A 19,700-nucleotide genomic window follows, 5' to 3' on the forward strand; every position below is an offset into this window, starting at 1 on the left:
AATTAGATCTCTGAACCATGGCTTGATGATCCGTATCCAGCAGTTTTGGCTGCCCGTGCCATTGGGAGACGTGCTTAGAGTGGCACTTCCAGTAAGGGACCCGTCAAAGACACATTAAACTCCAGAATCGACTGAAAAAAACACCCCCTGTCATGGCCCCCACACGGAGGGGCCGGCGAGGGAAAACGATGCCTGCGAATCGTTAAATTCAGCCTGCTAATGAGCAGGGCTAGTACTCGGCCCGAAGGGAGTATATCTTACTTTCCACGAATGGATCTCTCACTCCCTGACATGGGATGCGTTATGCTACGCTTGGGGGCAGGACTCCACGGCACTCAGACTGAGTAACTCCACCACGTCGCTTACGCTGCCTACAGACCAGACCAGAGGAGAGGGTCACACAGCTCTGTCCCGTCCTGCGCCTTGGCTGTCTAGCTCTGTCGTCCACCCTCAGCCACTGCTGCTCCCGTGGTACAGAGGACTGAAAAACAACCAGACCAGGACCTGATTTATCAAATCCACCCCAGCTACCTCCTTTACTTCTTGTTTTTTCTTAGTGCATGTTTAGATTTTTAACATTAAATTTTTTTTGATGATATCCAGCTACTTATAACTTCCGTGGACACTTCTCCTGCATCTTCTCCCTGTGGCTGGCTAACTGAAAAGTCCAGACATCTTTCCGTATTCAAACCAGTCTTCTCCCGCTCCATCGCTGCTGCCAAGACAAGCAAAAGCGAGAGCCGAGAGGCAACATCAGATTATCTGGTCTGAAAGAGCGTCTATCTGAGACCATCAGCCCCAGCAGCCACCATGCCAGTCCGTATCATGTGCACCATCTCCTTCTCCTCCGCCGACGAGTCCGCCGCGGGCTCGTACATCGGCAGCCTCGACGACCACTACAAGAGGGTGGTGAGAACAGGGGGGCCAGGTGAGGGCAAGGTAGTGTCCTACGAGGAGCGATGCGATGAATCCGACGTGTACGATGAGGAAGAGGAGGACGCCGTTGAGCTGGATGATCTCGCCACCTTCTTTGGAGGTTGCTCCCTGCACGGCGCCAACCACATTTTTGTGGAAGGGCAGAAGTTCGGTATAAGACAGGGGATATGGGCGCTTGCCTTCCTACTGGCAGTGTCGCTTTTTCTCGTCCAGGTAGTGGACCGTGTCATCTACTACCTGCAGTATGACCACATCACCATGCTGGATGAGAGGGAAGCCAAGGAGATGATCTTCCCTGCCATCACTTTCTGCAACTACAACACGTTCCGGCGTTCCCAGATCAGCTACAGCGACCTGCTGTTCATGGGCCAGCTGCTGGGTTACGAGGACAGCATGGCCCCCGGGATCCCACTTGCCCCAGAGCCCGAACGCAAAGGAGCCCGCTTCGGCCTGGACGAGTTCTTCAATCGCACCCGGCACCGGATCGAGGACATGCTGCTGGACTGCCAGTTCCGTGGTGAAGAATGTGGCACTGAGAATTTCCAAGAGGTGAGAGAGAGTCTGAACTACGCTATGTGCATAACAAAGTAATGCACAAAGAAAGTTATGAAAGAACAGGTAAAGAAATGAAATATCCCCAGTGTTCTTGACAGAAAATACTAACTAGAATGATCAGGAATCATTCACAAAAACTATAAACTGTAAGTCATTCACCAGAACAAATAGACCAGAAAGACAATCGTAATAATGTCCAGTAGTCATTTCTAATTCTTTTTGTTTTTCTTTATTATTTCTGCTCTGTGGATTTGTGGGCAGTGATGTTGCTTCAGATCTCCAGGGCTTAGACCTAAAGTACAGCTCACCCCCATGTCAATGGTCAGCAAAGAGAAGCTTTCATGGTGAACTTATCTGATATCAGATGCATTTAATCCCAATCTACGCGTACCGAGGGAGTTACGAAAGTAAAGTAAAAACACTTCAATGTTTTCTAACACTTACTGCTTTTCTGCTCTGTTCTGTCTTCTCAGAGCATGCAGCATGCACATTAACTATTGACACTAACCGGTCCATTCTCCTGATTTTTTTATGTGAATACCAAGAAACATATCGCTAGTATAACAACCACAAAGCTGAATATGAAGTATTAATAAGTATTACGAAGTCTTACAGTTTTCCGCGATTGCTTTGGTTCATTTGCCAAATGTTTTACGATTTTCCAGTTTTTTTTCCCAGAAAATTAACATTCTCACAACTATTAGAACATTTCTTGCATATTAGCACGACAGCATGGTTAAGCTGCAAAAAGGTGTAACTCATCCAAAACAATTAACAATTAACAAATTAGTATTTGGCCGACTATTACAATGATAGAATTATTTGCTTTTGCGACACGAGTTAATTGTTTTGGGAGAGTTACAGCCCCTTGCAATTTAACCATGCTATTGTGCTCTATAGATATACTTTTAAGAAATGCTGTTATAGTCTGGAAAATGATAAGTGTGTTTCATGAAATGTGCCAAAGCAACTGAGAAAAGCTGTAATGTTTTAGCTAAGGCTTGCAGTTATTAATGCTGCTTAGACACTCATTGCATGCAGACTTGCAGATTTTGCGGGGTTTTAATAGCCTGGTTTGTTGTCTCTGCTAGTCAGCACAGTGTTGACCATGCCGGGTTTGGTGTCCCTCAGAAAACTCTACTTTGATCCGAGCAACAGAGTGCAGGCAGCTCGCTCATGCACCGACAATAGATATAAAAACATATGAAAAGAAGACCAGTTATTACCTGTTTTTTTTCTATCAGGAGACAGATGTAAAAATAGTCAAATAAAATAAAGTCAAAATCAGATATCTGTGTAGGTGGAGAGATATTAGCTATCATTAATTTACCATATTCCTCCATAGACATATGAACATTTACATAAAACCGGCGTAACATTTTTATATATTCCGTAATTTACACGTTAAACATCCTGAATAGAGTGCTTAAGTCCTACGTTAAAGCTGTTACATGTTATATTCTCCATATTCAATCCTTTCCCCCAGAAGCCGAGCTGTGGGATCGTAGGGGAGTCGTCGTGTCGTGTAACAGTATTTTATTTCCATTTATGTCGTAATACGTCGGCGTTTTGCTGAACGGGCAACTAGCCACACCCAGACAGTCCCGTAATTTTAGCGCTCTGTCTATTAGTCCATCCACCAGGATGGTTAACATCTCCCAGTGGTCAGTAGGATACAGCATTTGCTAAACCGACACCTCTGAGGATGTCATGATGTATGGAAAACGATGGATGGAAAACGATGGATCAGCATGCTGATTTAATTGTGACTTAAAAACGTGTCATGGTTCTAATACCATGGTTCTAAGCAGTAATTCAACACATTTTACACTGTGTACTACCTCAGAAGATGTTATTAAATTTCTCCATAACCTTACGTTTAGTTTTTAGATGGTTAATAATCAGATAATTTGTTTTGTATGAACTTGTTTCCGTACCTCCTCTTCATATCTTATATGGCCAGTTTGTAGTAATGCTTTGGTTATTGTTGCTCATTTTGAAGTACTTCTCCACTCCAGATATTTTTTGGTTTATTTTGCTTGTTAACAATATTGCAGATACATAATCACGTGGTATCGCTGTGGCATCAGCGCCTTGTCGCAAGGATGCTATGTACTTGTGTCGGTATTGATGCAGCCCTTCTGCTTAATGCGATACAAATTGTTGTCTGTGAAGCACAGAAGCAGAATCCATTAAGCGCGGCTCTGCTTTTGTTCCCCGTCGAGCCTGGTGTCGTGTCACGTTTTGTTTGACTTGACTTCAAACGTTAATCATACGCTATCTGGTGTGTGTGTGTGTGTGTGTGTGTGTCTGTGTGTGTGGTCCAGGTATACCTTACCTTGTGGGGACCAAATGTCCCCACAAATGACTGCAATGAAAAAACTAAAAATGTAAATATTCTTGTATTTTGTTTGCTTTCTTATGGTTATGGTTAGGACTGAGTGGGGGTTAAGGTTGTCATAGTTAGCGTTAGCATTTTTCCCATAGAAGTGAATGAGCGCTCCCCAAAAAGATATGATTACACGATTGTGTGTGTGTGTGTGCGTGTGTGTGTGTGTGTGTGTGTGTGTGTGCGTGACGGACACCAACAGCCTCTCACATTCTGCTGTGATTTTTGCTCATCACACGCTGTACACTTTCACAGAAGACATAATAACATTTATCATCTGCTGCTGCTCCTACGTTCATCTATAATAGCTAACATAATAATAAACCAATAAAAGTGGAGGCCCCAGTGAGCGACACTGTCGGCCAGGATGGGGGCTTGAATCCCTCTCTGGCGCCGTGTGGTGCTTGCTAAATTGCCCAGTTTCTGTGTGCCCATCCTGGATGTTCTCTGCCCTGTGCCTCATGGGACAGGCTCTAGGTCAGGGATCCTCAATAAGCAGAATCGGTCTGCATCTTGACCGAAATACAGTTTAATCCGGACCAATCACAGCACCCGGAATGAAAGATTTCTCCGTGGCCGGGACGGTGTATTCCGAGGCTCCCCAATAGGTGGCATGCAAGAGCCAAAGGTTTAGGGCACTCGGCAGATTTTATCGTCAGCTCCCCCCCACCCTCCTGGAAAATTGTATTAACTTTGAACTGATGATGGAATTCGGATTTCGGGAAAACAAATGGGGAGCCCTGCTGTAGGACCACCATGCTGGGGTACTGAATAAGTGCTATGGAAGATGGGCAAATTCTAATTATACTATAGCAGCTACTGTGTACAGGTGTGGTAATTTTATTATGTCTATTGATTATCCTTGATGCATTTTTCATTTAATGAAACAAACCGTGAGCATCCATCTCATATTATGGGATGTATCCAGAGGCGCACACATTCCACACTGGTTACCTACTGTATATATATATATATATATATATATGTATAGTGTGTATATATGTATAGTGTTTGTGTGTGTGTTCTGTAGGCATGTGAACATGCAGATATACACATTTTCAGAGAAGGATGTTGAATCTAGTTGGGACAGGGGTGGGGCCACAGGGGGGTGCATACAGATGTGGGGCCACAGGGCCATTGGCCCCAGCTGAAACCTGATTGGCCCTCAGAGTGCGCTCTCCCCTGTCACTCACTGATTCAAAACATTGGCTAATGATAAGGTTGGTCCATCCTTGTCCCCCAATGTAAGAAATACTAGAATCGCCCCTAGGTTGCTGGAGAGGGTTGTCCCTATATCAGGAGCATGAGACAGAGAGATAAAAGTAGTAATTTCATTTGAAAAAAAGTGGAAATAAGAAAACAAAACAACAGGAGGTGGTCCGCAGGGACGAGAGGACTGGTCAGTAGCTACGGCCACTGTGTCAGGCAGTAGGAGCCCCTAGCACTGCTGGTGGCGCAGTCTCAGGGAAGATACAGATGCCAGGAGGGAGGGTGGGTGTGGCTGGCACACGCAGTCATCTCCAGCCAATGCGGCGTCGGGGGCGGGGCTTCGGGGCTGTCCGAAACTGAGCACTGTATTTGTGAGAGGATTGATAGGTGGATTGGGGAAATTTTAATGGAAACAACTTGATTAAAGAAATTCTTAATAGTTCTTAAGCTTAGTGTTGTATTTGCAATCGTGAGTATCAGATAGATCATTTTATTTGTTTTTATTCTTTTTCAAAAGTACCGATGCTCAGTTTGATCTGAGACATGTTTCAAATTGTGCTTAAGGCCGTTACGGAACCCTTATTAGATAGACTGCTTTGGTTGCGTAACTTGAGGTGCAGCCACATTGCTTAATTAAAGCTTATCACTTTGGGAGCACCTGCTTCTACCCGCTTATCCAGTACAGGGTTATGGACTGACATCACAGGGAACACACACACACAGGCACACTGTGTCTTTGGACTGTAAACGGGAACCTGGCTCCCAGAGAAAGCATGCAGAGCAGAGGGAGAGCCTGCAGGGAAGTGAGATTCAAACCCCAGCGCAGAGCTTTGACCTGCAGAATGTCACCTAGGGAGCACGAACACCCAGGGTGCACTAGCTGGTGCTATAAGTCTCAGTCCTTCACTGAAGCAAAGAAAGAAATAAGATGCGATTTAAAAACTGGGCTCTTATCACTTGCATTTCCATAATAATTGTGTTACACCGACTGAAAGGTGGTTGGAAAGCGTGTGAGTGTCTGTGTCTGTTCTTCTTCCTGTAATATGACAATGAGAGCGTGGGGGGGGGGGGGGGTGCTTTTGTCATGATTTCAAACTACCATCTCTTCACTCTTTTCCTAATTAAATGAACCAGACCACCAAACCACAGACTCTGCCCTTGTCTCCCAATTATTTGCATCGGATGTCCCAGCTTATCCATCATTTTTAAAAACTTTTTTTCCCCCACAGTTGATTTTCTTTCTTCCTCCCAGTCCGGTAAATTCCCAGAATTGGCCAGTTTCACATACAGTATATGGACCTGTTTACTCTTCCAAGTGAAGCAAATATTACTGCTTTATCAGAGCCTGAAAATAATGGATGGATGGATGGATAGATAGATATATGGTTTGAAGGAAAAAATATTCCTCCACTGGAAAGTTAGAGGTTAATGTCCTTCGTTCTGAATTACTGGCTCACATGGACAGGATCGTTTTACGTCCCATTATCTGTGTCAGTGAATAAACTGACCTTGTTCTTAACTGACCTTGGCCAAGAGGCGAGAGCAGTGACTATCCTCTGCTGGTGAGAGCCTTGGCGATGTGTGGCTGTAACAAATCACCTTGGGGACCGGGGATTCATTCTCAGAGCAGACTGAGAACCAAAACGAGAGGCAGAAGCTGTCATGATGAAAAAAAGCAGGGGTCGGAGAGCCAGGAGGGCCAGTCTGGGGGTGCAGGGGAAGGCAGACGGGAGAATGGGGACAAACAGTGGTACTGAGAAAGGGTTTGGGACACACACTCACTGGGCAGGGGGTGGCTCCAGGTGCTCGTGCTGGCACTTCTGAGGACGTCCACAATGTTGGGGTGCAGCACGATCCGGATGCAACTGGTGGAAATCAGCAATCAATGTACGGTCCAAGATGTCTGTAGCGGGCTGTAGCCCATCCAGTCCGCCACATATACGACCAACTCGCTGCCTGGAGTCTCTGAGCACACAGGCCGTGTTTGCTGGTGAACCGTCAGTGTCCAAAGGGGCTGAAGCGTTAGCTGATTGCTGGAAGGATGCAGAGGAATGTAATGGATATGTTTCAGAAGAGAGATATGGAATACCGGGGACATTTGATACTGATCAGGTAACTGAAGTTGATACAAGACCGGGTTAATTCACCACAGGATTCTAAAAAGACCAGTGGATCTTGAAAACAACTTGTGGAATGGATGACAGAGCTGAATGCACAGCCAAAGACTTTGCCCTGGGTGGAGGAAGAGGATGGGGAGGCAACTATAATTTGTGGCTGTTTTACGTCATCAAATGGTGCAAGACAGTTGTATGTGTGCAGCTTCCCATCCCTGACCACTCCTTTTGTACCACTGTTCCGACTGCTGACACATCACTGAGCTCCATTTTCCCAGGGGTAGAGTGGATGCTGATACCGTAAAATTCACTGGAACATGAGAATGTGGGATGGGTGACAGAGGAAGGTTATTTGTGATGATGACAGAAATCATGGTACACCCGAGACCTTCATGGGACCAATATGGGACCATGGATGCAGAGACCCTAGAAGGTACTGCAGCCAATCGGAGAGAAGATCTTGCAGGGTTCTGGATTAGGCACATACAGGCCAGAACTATATATAGCAGGGATGGCCAATCATATCCGCAAAGGGCCGGTGTGAATGCAGGTTTTTGTGATAACCTTTAGGTCAGCTGTTCAAACCCAGGTGTGAGGACTCTTTAGCCAATCAATCCTCTAATTGGTAAATTAGGGAGTTACAGCAAAAACCCGCACACACAGCGGCCCTTTCTGGATAAGATTGCCCACTCCTGATATACAGTCATGAATGTCTTTCTCCATCGATGCCCATCAGAAGCGGCATATCTCTAACACTGTTTTTAAACACTGTTCGGAGGGAAACTGAAGTCAGTCATTACCACATTCAGCTCATGGTCATCAATACATGGACACAGACTTCCATCCTTCTTCTAGACAAAGAAAAATCTGGAGGCAATGAACCCAGACTGTAAAGCCTCTTTGATGTATCATAGCCTAAGATCCCAGTAAGGTAACAAGTGACTTTTAGCGGGGGAGAACCAGGAAATACAATCCCACGGACAGTGTGGTGGTGTTTTAGTAGCACTGACCTTACTAAATGCATCTGTCGACTTACTTGGGGGGCTTATGGGTCTCTCAGACGGGTTTACGACTCCCTGAGGTGGAGAGAAGGATTCCACTTAGAGATTTTGTCTGTTGGCCTCATGATATGGGGGTCTTGGCAACAAAACCAGGACCCCAGGTTTTGTTATGAAGACCTGAATACGTTTGTGGCGGAATAACCTGATTTGTAAAAGAACAGCTTCGGTGCCCAGGGTGAGGACGCCGTTCCCCATTTGGGTGTGAATATTGAGCAGGGATGTGACTGGTTGTAGGGTTAGGTTCAGGTGGGTTGCCAGGGTGGCATCAGTGAAGTTCCCTTCAGCACCAGAATCAATCAGGGTTATCCAGGTATAGACACCGGAATCACAACAGACGGTTACAGGCACGGTCGGTTGTTGTGAGCAATATCTAATATAACAGAACATCTGACCTAAGTGGTGTGGCAACTCTGCCCCAGTTAGGGAGGTCGGCGCTGGGGTATGATGTGCCTGAGCTGTCCGAAGGACGGGCAGAACCGATTCTGCCTGCTGCTGTCGCTCTGCTGAGGTTAGTGGTGTTTTTCTGAGCTACATGGGCTTGATTCCAGAGGCGGATGCCAGAAAGGCATCAGAGGAAGAGATATCGGGGTCCAAGGTTAGTCGACTCGGGTTGGTTATCAAACCCGATCGATATCTGGATAACATCTTCCAAGACAAGTTCTTCCGGAGTTCCGGACTGAGCCCTCTCGGGTACGCCGTGAAAAGTGCCGTCTCTCTCCCTCCACTGGCGACAGCAAGGGTACGGTAGTCAATGGCAAATTCAGCTGAGGAACGCGATCGCAGATGAAACTGAAACAGCCGTTTCCCAACATCTCTGCCTTGGCAGGGATGATCGGATACATTATACAGGTAGTCGACAATGGTAGCAAAGAAGCAAAGGACCGATCTCTTGCTCACTCTTGGGCTCTCCCGGCAAGGAGCGAGATGATATAGTTGACCTGATCGCTGTCAGTGGACGTCCTGGATATGTCCTCCAGGTACCATTCCAAGCAAGCAAGCATGACATAGAGCTCTGCTGATCCTTGTTGGACTGAGGAATTCTGTAACAAATCAACTCGGGAACCAGGGATCCTCCCATAGTGGAAACAGAACCAAAATGAGCCGGTGAGGGAGACTGGTTGAAGGGGCGTGGCTGTGGAATCCTTCTTCACAGTGGCAATCATCATTATAACTTATTCATTGTGCGTTAATTTGTATTTGTTTCCTATTAATCAGAGTTCAGGTCGCCAGCTTGTGATGAGACAAGGATTCATTACATAAATGAGCATTCGGCTGATTGAAAAACAAAACATAGCTTAGAGTTTGGTTGAATGCCTGTGATTTTTCAGCGTCCTGTGGTTACTGACTTCAAATAAATCATAACTTGATGTGATTTTCTAATTAAATTTTAAAAATAAGTAGAAACCAAACACATTGCACCGTTCTTCAGTAAATGGGTAAATGGGGTGTGTAGTCAAGTGCCTGGATGGTTGCCAGTTCAAATCCCTGAGTTGACGTAGTGATTTCTCCATTGAACCCCCTGAGTAAGACCCCTAACCCTCAATTGCCAACCCTTTAGACCAAGGCTTAATGACCTATATCCAACAGTTTAGGCTGCTCGTACCATCGAGAGACATGCTTAGTGTGGCTCTTCCAGAAAAGTACCGGTCAAAGACACATTGGAATACAGAATCAACTGAAAAAAACACCCTAACCCCCCCCCCCACCCACCCCAACCCTGCATGTAGCTCCAGGGAGGAAAAATGATGCCTTCGAATCGTTAAATTCGGGCTGTTAATGGGGAGTATATCTTACTTCCCCTGAATGGATCTCTTCCTTCCTGATGCCGAGTCCGTTATGCTATACTCGGGGGCAGGACTCAGACTGAGAAATTCCCCAATGCCACTGAAGCTGCCTGCAGACCAGACTAGAGGAGAGGGGCACACAACTCTGTCCCATCTTGTGCTTTGGCTGTCCATCCCTGTCTTCTACTGCTGCTCCCTTCATCCCACCTCTGGCGGCACAGAGGACTGAAAAGCAAGAAGACCAGGACCTGATTTCCCAACTGTCTCCCACCTGCCTCCTTTAGGTTTTGTTTTTGCTCAGTGGATGAGTAGATTTTTATCATAATTTTGCTTTTTTTTTTTTTTTTTTTTTTTTTTTACAATATCGTGCTGTCTGTAACCTCCATGGACACAGTCGACATTTCCCACATGTTCCCGATGAGACAGGCTAGCTGAAAAATTGGGGCGTCTTTCTGAGTTCGACCCAGGATCCTCCCAACCCATCACTGCTGCCGAGACCAGAAAAAGTTAGAGGCGACGTCTAATTATCTTGTCCGAAAGAGTGTCTGCGCGAGACATCAGCCCCAGCAGCCACCATGCCTGTCCGTATCATGTGCACCATCTCCTTCTCCTCCGCCGACGAGTCCGCCGCGGGCTCGTACATCGGCAGCCTCGACGACCACTACAAGAGGGTGGTGAGGGCAGGGGGGCCAGGTGAGGGCAAGGTAGTGTCCTACGAGGAGCGTTGTGATGAATTCGACGTGTACGATGAGGAAGAGGAGGACGCCGTTGAGCTGGATGATCTCCCCACCTTCTTTGGGAATTGCTCCCTGCACGGCACCAACCACATTTTTGTGGAGGGGAAGAAATTTGGAATCAGACAGGGGCTGTGGGCGCTTGTCTTCCTGCTGTCGGTATCGCTCTTCATCGTCCAGGTAGTGGACCGTGTCATCTACTTCCTGCAGTATGACCGCATCACCATGCTGGATGAGAGGGAAGCCAAGCAGCTGGTCTTCCCTGCCATCACTTTCTGCAACTACAACACGTTCCGCCGTTCCCAGATCAGCTACAGCGACCTGCTGTTCATGGGCCAGCTGCTGGGTTACGAGGACAGCATGGCCCCCGGGATCCCACTTGCCCCAGAGCCCGAACGCAAAGGAGCCCGCTTCAGCCTGGACGAGTTCTTCAATCGCACCCGGCACCGGATCGAGGACATGCTGCTGGACTGCAGATTCCGTGGTCGAAACTGTGGCACCGAGCAATTTCGAGAGGTGAGCAAGTGTGTGAACGCAGATATGTAGATAACTTTAGTTAGGCACAAAGAAAGTTATGAAAGAACAGGGAAAGAAATATTCCCAAAGTAGTTGCCAGAAAATACCAACCCGAAAAATCAGGAATCAAGTACTACAACTAGAAACTGCAGCAAAACAGACAGGAGAGACAACCGTAATAATGTCCAATACTCCATCCATCCATCCATCCATTTTCCAAACCGCTTATCCTACTGGGTCGCGGGGGGTCCGGAGCCTATCCCGGAAACAATGGGCACGAGGCAGGGAACAACCCAGGCTGGGGGGCCAGCCCATCGCAGGGCATGTCCAATTCTCATTTCTAATAATTTTTTTTGTTTAATATCTGTGTAGTTGTCGGCAGTGATGTTGCTTCAGAGTTCCCAGGCTTTGGCCTAAAGTTCAGCACATCCCCATGTCAAAGGTCAGCAAGGAGAAGCTTTCAAGGTGAACTTATCAGATGCATATAAGTCCTGAGATATGATTGTGTACAGACACAGGAAGTTAAGAAACACCCTTACAGTATTCATGCCATGCATTCTCATAACATATCCATTAACTTTTAACGTTAACCAGTCCATTCTCCTTAATCTTATATGTTAATATACATCATAAATGTATAACTGGTATAACCAAAAACCAACAAGCTGAATATTAATATGAATAAGTATTACGAAGGTCTCGCCGTTAAAATGAAAAAGTTATAATACAGCTAAGAGTTTGCATCGCATGCACACTTGCGATTTTTTGTGGGGATTTAATTGCACCGTTTCTGCCTGCCAAAGCCGCATTTCCCTGCATTAGCAGACCTCCCTCTTAGGCCCAGCCAGCATGGCATTGACCACACTCGGTTCTTTATACGTCTGTGTACCTCTGTGTCCTTTGATTAGAGAAACACGCTGTGGTCTGAGGCAGCAGGCCTCGACTCACGCAGTGACTAAAGATGGGAAAACATGAATAAATCTGTCAGGGCATAGATGTAAGAATATTCAATTTAAAAAGGCAAAATCAAATATCTGTTTAGCTGGAGAAATATTTTCTATTATTTATTTTGTTATATACATAGAGATAATCATTTACGTAAAACTCTGGTGTAAAATGAGAAAATACGTTCCACCATTTACACATAAAAATATCCTGAATTCAGTTTTTAAGACTACAGTGAAGCTGTTGTATGTCATAACATTTTCTCAAAGCTGAAAACTGCCCTTCCTAAGACTCGGTGTGAACAGGGGTCTCTAGCCTTATTTACTTTGAGAGCTATTTCTGCAAAACAAACTAATCACGGAAGCTACGTGTTTTGAGTTAAAGATACAAGTTGTTGAACTTGGGTAGGTAAGTGGGGTTAATAAAATTAAATCTCCTGTCACATCCAGTCTGCAGCATGCCATGCCAGTGCAGTACGCATCTTCAGCTGAAAATTGTAATTAACGTGTATTAGCAAAATTCAAAACGGAAGTAATTTAACATGGTTATTTCTACATGGTACTATTTCTAAATAGTATTATGTAAAATACTCTTTAGATCACTGTGAGTCACTAGTAGTTTTTTGGCGAGACATAGGTGACCCCTGATCTGAACCATCATGATCTGATCACGATCGTCATTGTGACCCGAGTCTGTGCACCATTTGGATGTTCAGGCCCCTTTACCAAGCCGTGGGACGGGGGGGGCACCATGTCATGCAAAAACAACCATTTATGCTTGAATGCATCTGCATTTTGCTCAAAGGGTAGCAGGCCACACACAGACAATTTCAGCACTTTGTCCATTAGTCCGTCCACCCGGGTGATTAATGTCTCCCAATGGTGAGTAGGACACAGGAATCGCTACACAGAAATCTCTGAGGATGCGACCGGCAAACTAACTGGGCTTCACTGCTGCAACTGAATATGCTCTATACCCTCCTGTTCTGATGTCCCGGATAGATCATCAGCATCCTCTTTTAATGCATCTGTGATTTATCTCCAGATTATTTACAAATTCGCTTTACCTAAATAAAATATGCCGTCTAACGTGATACATATTCTAGTTCTCGGCTGTGAAGATCAGGCCCGGAGACCCTTTGTGAAGCAGTGTAATTCTGGCCGATGTGTTTTGAAGCTTCTCTCAGACTGAATCGATCGCAGCAGAGCTGGCTGTCGGGTAGCCAGGGAGGCTCATATTTCTGTCCTTGGGCAGAATGTGATCTCCCTGCGCACACAGCAGAGATCCCACTTCCGAAGCGGCTTCCATTATGCGCGGCTCTGCTTTCATTCCCCATCGAGCCTGGCCGTGTCTTATGTTTGGTTCTGCAGAGGTCTTGACTCCTGATGTTAACTTCCTTTAAGGGCACCTTGAGCTGTCTGGTGTGTGTGTGTGTGTGTGTGTGTGTGTGTGTGTGTGTGTGACGGAGACCCACAGTCGCTCACATTCTGCTGTGACTTTTGCACATCACTCGCTGTACACTTTCACAGAAGACATAAGAACAACATTTATTATCTGCTGCTGCATTCATCTATAATTCTAGTGATGATTAACCTCTAATAGCACAGGTGTCAATAGCAAGGTGGGTATCACGGTATCCTCACACCTCCAAGGATGGGGGTGTGAATCTCTTACCTGGCAGTCTATGGAGTTTGCTAAATTACTCAATTTCTGTGTGTGTCCAACCAGAATTTTGACAAAAATTCACCCCCTCTCCCGCTCTAAGATCACCGTGACACTTGGCATGGAAGACGGGTAAATAACAGCATAACAGCTTCTGTGTACGGTCAAGGTGCCGTAATATTATTATAATATTATGTCTATCGATTACACTTGATGCATTTTCTATTTAATGAAACAAACCCTTTGGCAGAGTGTCCTGTGAGCATCCATCCCAAAACACCACACATGTCCAGGGGGCTCACATTCAGCACTGCTCACCTCCACTCTTTCAGAGGCATCAACCATCATCTCAGTGTCTACATAAATCCCTCCATCCATCCATCCATCCATCCATCCCTCCATGTCCTGAAACTGCTTGTCCTCTCCAGGGTCACGGGGTCCGGAACCTATGTCTACATAAGTATTACTTCGATATATTTTACATATTCAGGCAGAGTGTGAACATCAGCAAACACACAGTTAGTGGAGGTTTCACCTGATTTGGTCCCTCAAAGACAAGATTTATTTGACACAATCAGGGGTAGCCTTGGGAGGGTGGGAATGGGGGGAGTTTCTGGGCGGGGGATTGAATTTAATTGGGGCAGGGACATACACAGGGAAGGTGTCATGGGGGCACTGGTCCCAGCTGAAAATGATTTACCCCCAGAGTGCCCCTCCTCTGTCACTCACTGATTCAGAACATCATTGATGATAAGGTTGGCCCCTCTTATGTCCCTTTCCTTAAAAAAATCTGAGAATCAACTCCCTCCCCCGCTGGAAAAGGAGGAGGAGTAGGTACAGGAGCCCCAGGGTGCTGGAGAGGGCTGCTGATGGCCTCACTCTGCCAGGTACATGTTGAGCCTGAGATAAAGAGATGAGAAACAAGTAGCAATTTCCTCTGAATGAAAGTGGAAATAGGAAAAAACAACAGGAGATGGTCCGCAGGGACGAGAGGGCTGGTCAGTAGCTACGGCCGCTGCGTCAGGCAGTAGGAGCCCCTAGCACTGCTGGTGGCGCAGTCTCAGGGAAGGGTGGGTGTGGCTGGCACACGCAGTCATCTCCAGCCAATGCGGCGTCGGGGGCGGGGCTTCGGGGCTGTCCGATACTGAGCACTGTATTTGTGAGAGGTTGCTGCTGTGTGTGGTAGACAGAATGTTTTCATAGGTTGCAGTCAGACCGTTGACCCGAAGGAGGATAACTAAATTGTGTTATTTTTAATAAATCTCATATAACCCTTTTATTGGATAAGGGCTTTGGAAAGGGGTGTTCAATAAAAACGGCTTGATTAACTACCTTAAACACAGGCAGTGTTATGTGATAAATTGACGTTATATTCTTAGAACTTATATCAGATATATTTGGGGCTGTTTTTATAAGTAAGGAAGTTCAGTTTGATCTGAGAAACAATTCAAATGGCACTTATGGAGTTACGGAAAGCCTTTTGGGCTCGTAGGCCCGCGTGTCTGCCATGCGAATTTTCAGCTATTTTATCCCAATTACTGTCTCTCTCCTGTCAAGCGGGCCTGTTTATAATATGTATTTTTTTATGCGGGGCATTACTCAAAAGCTGTATTTATCGCACATTTAGAACTACCTAAATCTAAATTGGAAAATTCTTTTAAAGCATCCGTTCCATAAATGAGTGCACGACCCAAAGGAGTCGCTATATATGCATGGCGAACGCGATAGCAGACGAGAGTGAGATAAAGCCGCACTGTTTCCTGACGTCTGCACTTAGCGCCCCTTGGCGGGAGGGCTGATGTGTTAGTGAGGGCTGTGCTCTTGTGCCGTAACTTGAGGTGCATCCGCATTGCTTAATTAAGGCTCTCGCCGAGATCGCTGACATCAGCAGCGTATTAAACATTTACCAGCACTGAGAAACCGATACCGCCTCGTCCACCCGAGCTGTTTTCACCTGCAGCGGATCTGTCTCCGAACCCTCCGGCAATACGTCTCCGGTTTTAGGAAAATAATCGAAATGGCGTAGGACGGAGATGGTCATCTCAGCAAGAAAGGCATAATCGACATCATCTTAAATACGGTGACATATGAGATAATGGTGTGTGACAGATGAAATCGCTGGTTCATTGAGATGCCAGACAAAGTCAGTAAGTAAGCAGGCAGAGGAGGATCTGCGCATCTGTTCCCCCTAAATCCAAAACACCTGACGTGTTTGGTAGGGACATACTGTAGAAACGTCAACAGCAATATTCAACTCTTATATTATTGCCAAAGGCAGTCCCCAAATTCTCGACGCCTCTCGACCTTTAAAAAAAAAAGAAAGAAACTCTATTGCGAGAAGTTGTTCTATCCGATCTGTGAAACTGGACCCTATTACTTTTAGACTGTTCGGTTTACAGAAATAAAAATCACCCATTAGCGTCCCTATCCTGGTCTTTGCTCACTTTCTGTCTGTCCCTCAGAAGGCTTTTATTTCCATCTGCTGGTACAAAAAAAATGCTTGTGATGCATAACTTAGTGACAAGGAGAAACGTGTGTGAATAAATTGTGGGACAGTTCTACAACTTTGCCCAGACCACTGGCCGGATGTTATAAGTGTTAACGTTAATTTTATGTATAAATCACTGCGGCACATTTACTTAGCCCAGATGCTCTCTGACTTTCCCGGACCATTTCACTTCAGCTGCCCTTTTCTGCTTATGACGAAATATGAGATCAGCTGCCTCTACCGGAAGTGCATATGAAGTCTGCCTACTTTAAACGCAGCTACAATTATGAGCGACCTTGGTCCGTGCATCCAGTGACCTGAAATTGGATGAATCTGATACTTGCCATGGATATAAATAGCTCACTGCCATCACTGTTATAAACCATCACAAAAAGCCAGTATCCGTGGACTATATGATATGTGTAAAGATGGCGCTGTGTCTTCAGCTTTCTGCAAGATCTCTTTAAGGTTTTTATCATAGGAATGTGCTGTCCGTAGTGGCGATGTTTAGGTCCAGAACATCCAAAAAGAATCGTCAGCAGGCGTGCATCACAGATTGCTCATATGGATTAGCGCAAAGTTTATGGTCTCTGCGTGTTTAAATGTTGCGAAAGGCCACTTATTGCAAATCACTTATGACGACGCTTTGCCAAATGCAGCTTCAGCGCAAATTAATCGGTCAACGTCCCTAAATGAACGCATTGACTTTCTGATCTTAATCCCTTTTAAATCGCCGAATGTCGTATTGCCATCCAATTTCCACGCCTGGGTGTAATCCGGGTGCGAACCGCGGATCGAACAGAAAACGATAAACTGAATTATTCTAAAGATAAACTTAATGGTAATGGGCTGCCATTTTCTGTTATGATGATTATTTTAGAACATTTGTGATTCATTTGTGTGACATTATCCAGGATGATTCAACTGATTGTTTCTCGCAACAGTAGATCGTGATAGTTGCGCACTGCGACGTCTGGGACCTATATTAGCATGAGATGTCGAGCTGGAATCACCACGGCAACAGACAATGGAGACAGTTTCAATAATGAAGGGAATACAATTTGATTTCCTGCTGTCTAGAGGACAGGTTTTTCCATACTGTGCCTGCGTTGCTGCTGGCAGTTAACGGGGAGATAGTTGGAAACTGCATTAATATAAAAACCGCCAAGCTCCAAGCGCAATGATAAATCGAAATAAGTGACGCTCATTTTTACTTCTACATTTTTACTCATTATTACAGCCTTGAAAAGCAGAACAAAACAATAGCATAAATCACAACATCCACATAATTTTTACCATGTTACAGTGAAGGGCAAATGCTATTTTCTTTATTTTGATTGGTTTGGCTTCTGTTATACTCCGCGTGTGTTTCCAATGAGGAGTTTTTAATAAATAGATGCATATGTAAAATATTCACGTTCTTTTAAATCGGGTTATATTGAAAAACATGAATTACAAATAGAAGATTGTCGCATTTCCACCTTTTCAGTTCCTTGTTGTCAGTTTACTGGTTTTGTGTTTAGTTAATTTACACTATGCCAGCATTCAAAACGAATTCTTTTTAAACGTTCCTTGAAGTTCTTTGTCCGCTTTGCATTCATGAAAAGTGCTTTTTAGTAATACTGAATAATCTATCCCTGTGCTTTATTGTTTACGTGCTGATGATTCTTTCTTTTGCCTTTGCGTTATTGTATTGTTCAAGTGCGCAAAACAATGATTAATTGCTTGCTCGTTGTACGTTATTTAGCTAAATCACCAAGCATTGACATCAATGAGTTATTGGCGTGTTTTACGTAGGAGGGAGAGGAGCGTCTTTTTGACTTCAGTGAGCCTTGAAGTGCTGTGCAAATTATCACACAATCGAGGTGTCGCTCTCCTGCCGGACGTGAAGGAGCCCCGGGGTCACAGGCCCCTCGCCACGGTGTTACATTTGCTTTTCCTCACCACCGGAGGGCAGCGTTTTGCTAAGGATATTTGTCAGCAACCTCGAATAAGCGCGATCTATAGGTACAAGTACATTTAGTTTGTGGTATAGTATGAAGAGCAGCCTGAATAGTCATATTAAATACAATAATGATGCTGTGCCTGTGATCGGAAAATCATCTTCTCAAATCCCAGGGACGGTCGAGTGGTTTCACCATTGGACCTTTGAGCAAGGTCCCTTACGCCCAGTTGTTCCAGGGACAGACCCTGCATTCTCAATTATGCAGAGCACTTTAGAATGCTCCCCTTTTTGTAGCGGCAATGTACAGGCATCCACAAAGTCCTAATTAAAAAACATGCAATATACAGATGCCAGTTTACTAATAATTTCACTTCATCGTATTTACATCCTTTCTTAACTAATGGAGATGCATGTTACGTGTCTACCGCCGTGCAAAGCGCTCACTGATTTATTCGTGTTAAGGCAGTGGGAAGCTGATTGTCATCAGCAGTGGCGTTGGGGGGGGGGGGGGGGGGGTAGTCCAGCCGCCAGACTTCATAGTGAGGATCGCTGAATAGAACGTGATTTAAACAGGTCATTGTGGTGAATACAGCAGGAGTGCCCAAACCTCTTCGCAAACACAACTGCCTTGCTATATTTTTATTACACCTCACCCGAACCTATTTAGCATTTTATTATTTTAATCAGATTGTGTGATGATTTAGAAAAAGAGGCACAGGAGATGGCTGTGGGTCCGTCAGGAGAAAATGGTTGTGCTCTTTACTGCAGAACACGGCTGGTGTCAGCTGGATCCAAAGAATCCAGGAATATGGGGAAGTCGCAGCAGCTAAAATGCATTTTAATTTGTACTGCTATATGCTGCCCATATCTCGGCCTCCGCTCCAAGCAGTTAATTGGTGCTATTCGCTGCTTTTGGTCCCTACTCAACCCCAGGCATCTAATTAACTAATAACCAAGCCCTCGATTACTAAACCAACGTTTATTTACGGCTTAATGTAAAAAATGCCGTGCCGATGGGCTCCAGTACTACAGATTAAAAAAAAGCACTGGTTCAGTGAACTGATGAAAACATGATGAAAACAACGCAGTTTTTGAGACAGTAATGCAGTGCATTGTCAGTTACAGCCAGTGGATAATGGGTTACCCAGCCGGTGTGACAGCAATAATCCCGCCGGGGTTGAGTTTCTAAACTTGGTTTCTATTATTACTACATCAGCAGTCAATCTCAGGAGGACAAAAAACCCGTCCCGCAGTCCCACAGGACCGTTCTTCCATGTAGAAGGTCCGCTGAGCCGTTTGCCGCAGGCTGCACTTCCAGCTAAGCTGCCCATCAGCTGAGGTGGGGACGGGGCTCGGCTGGAT

General features: G+C 45.4%; 1 protein-coding gene across 3 annotated transcripts in view; it reads left to right on the forward strand.

The window, feature by feature from the left end:
• The window catches only part of asic1b (acid-sensing (proton-gated) ion channel 1b), a 140,222-nt gene that overhangs the window by 86,431 nt on the left and 34,091 nt on the right, over positions 1 to 19,700 (forward strand). Inside the window, exon 1 of one of the 3 annotated variants that reach the window (XM_049023500.1) lies at positions 640 to 1,485. The exons of 1 other annotated variant lie outside the window; for it this stretch is intronic. In XM_049023500.1, the coding sequence (XP_048879457.1) occupies positions 811 to 1,485 (675 nt within the window). In that variant the 5' untranslated portion in view covers positions 640 to 810. Of the gene's footprint in view, positions 1 to 639; positions 1,486 to 10,364; positions 11,299 to 19,700 lie in introns of those variants that run through there. One more of the 3 variants, XM_049023502.1, reaches the window with a different exon arrangement.

The sequence above is a fragment of the Brienomyrus brachyistius genome, chromosome 8, assembly GCF_023856365.1.
Source record: "Brienomyrus brachyistius isolate T26 chromosome 8, BBRACH_0.4, whole genome shotgun sequence".
Classification (NCBI taxonomy): domain Eukaryota; kingdom Metazoa; phylum Chordata; class Actinopteri; order Osteoglossiformes; family Mormyridae; genus Brienomyrus; species Brienomyrus brachyistius.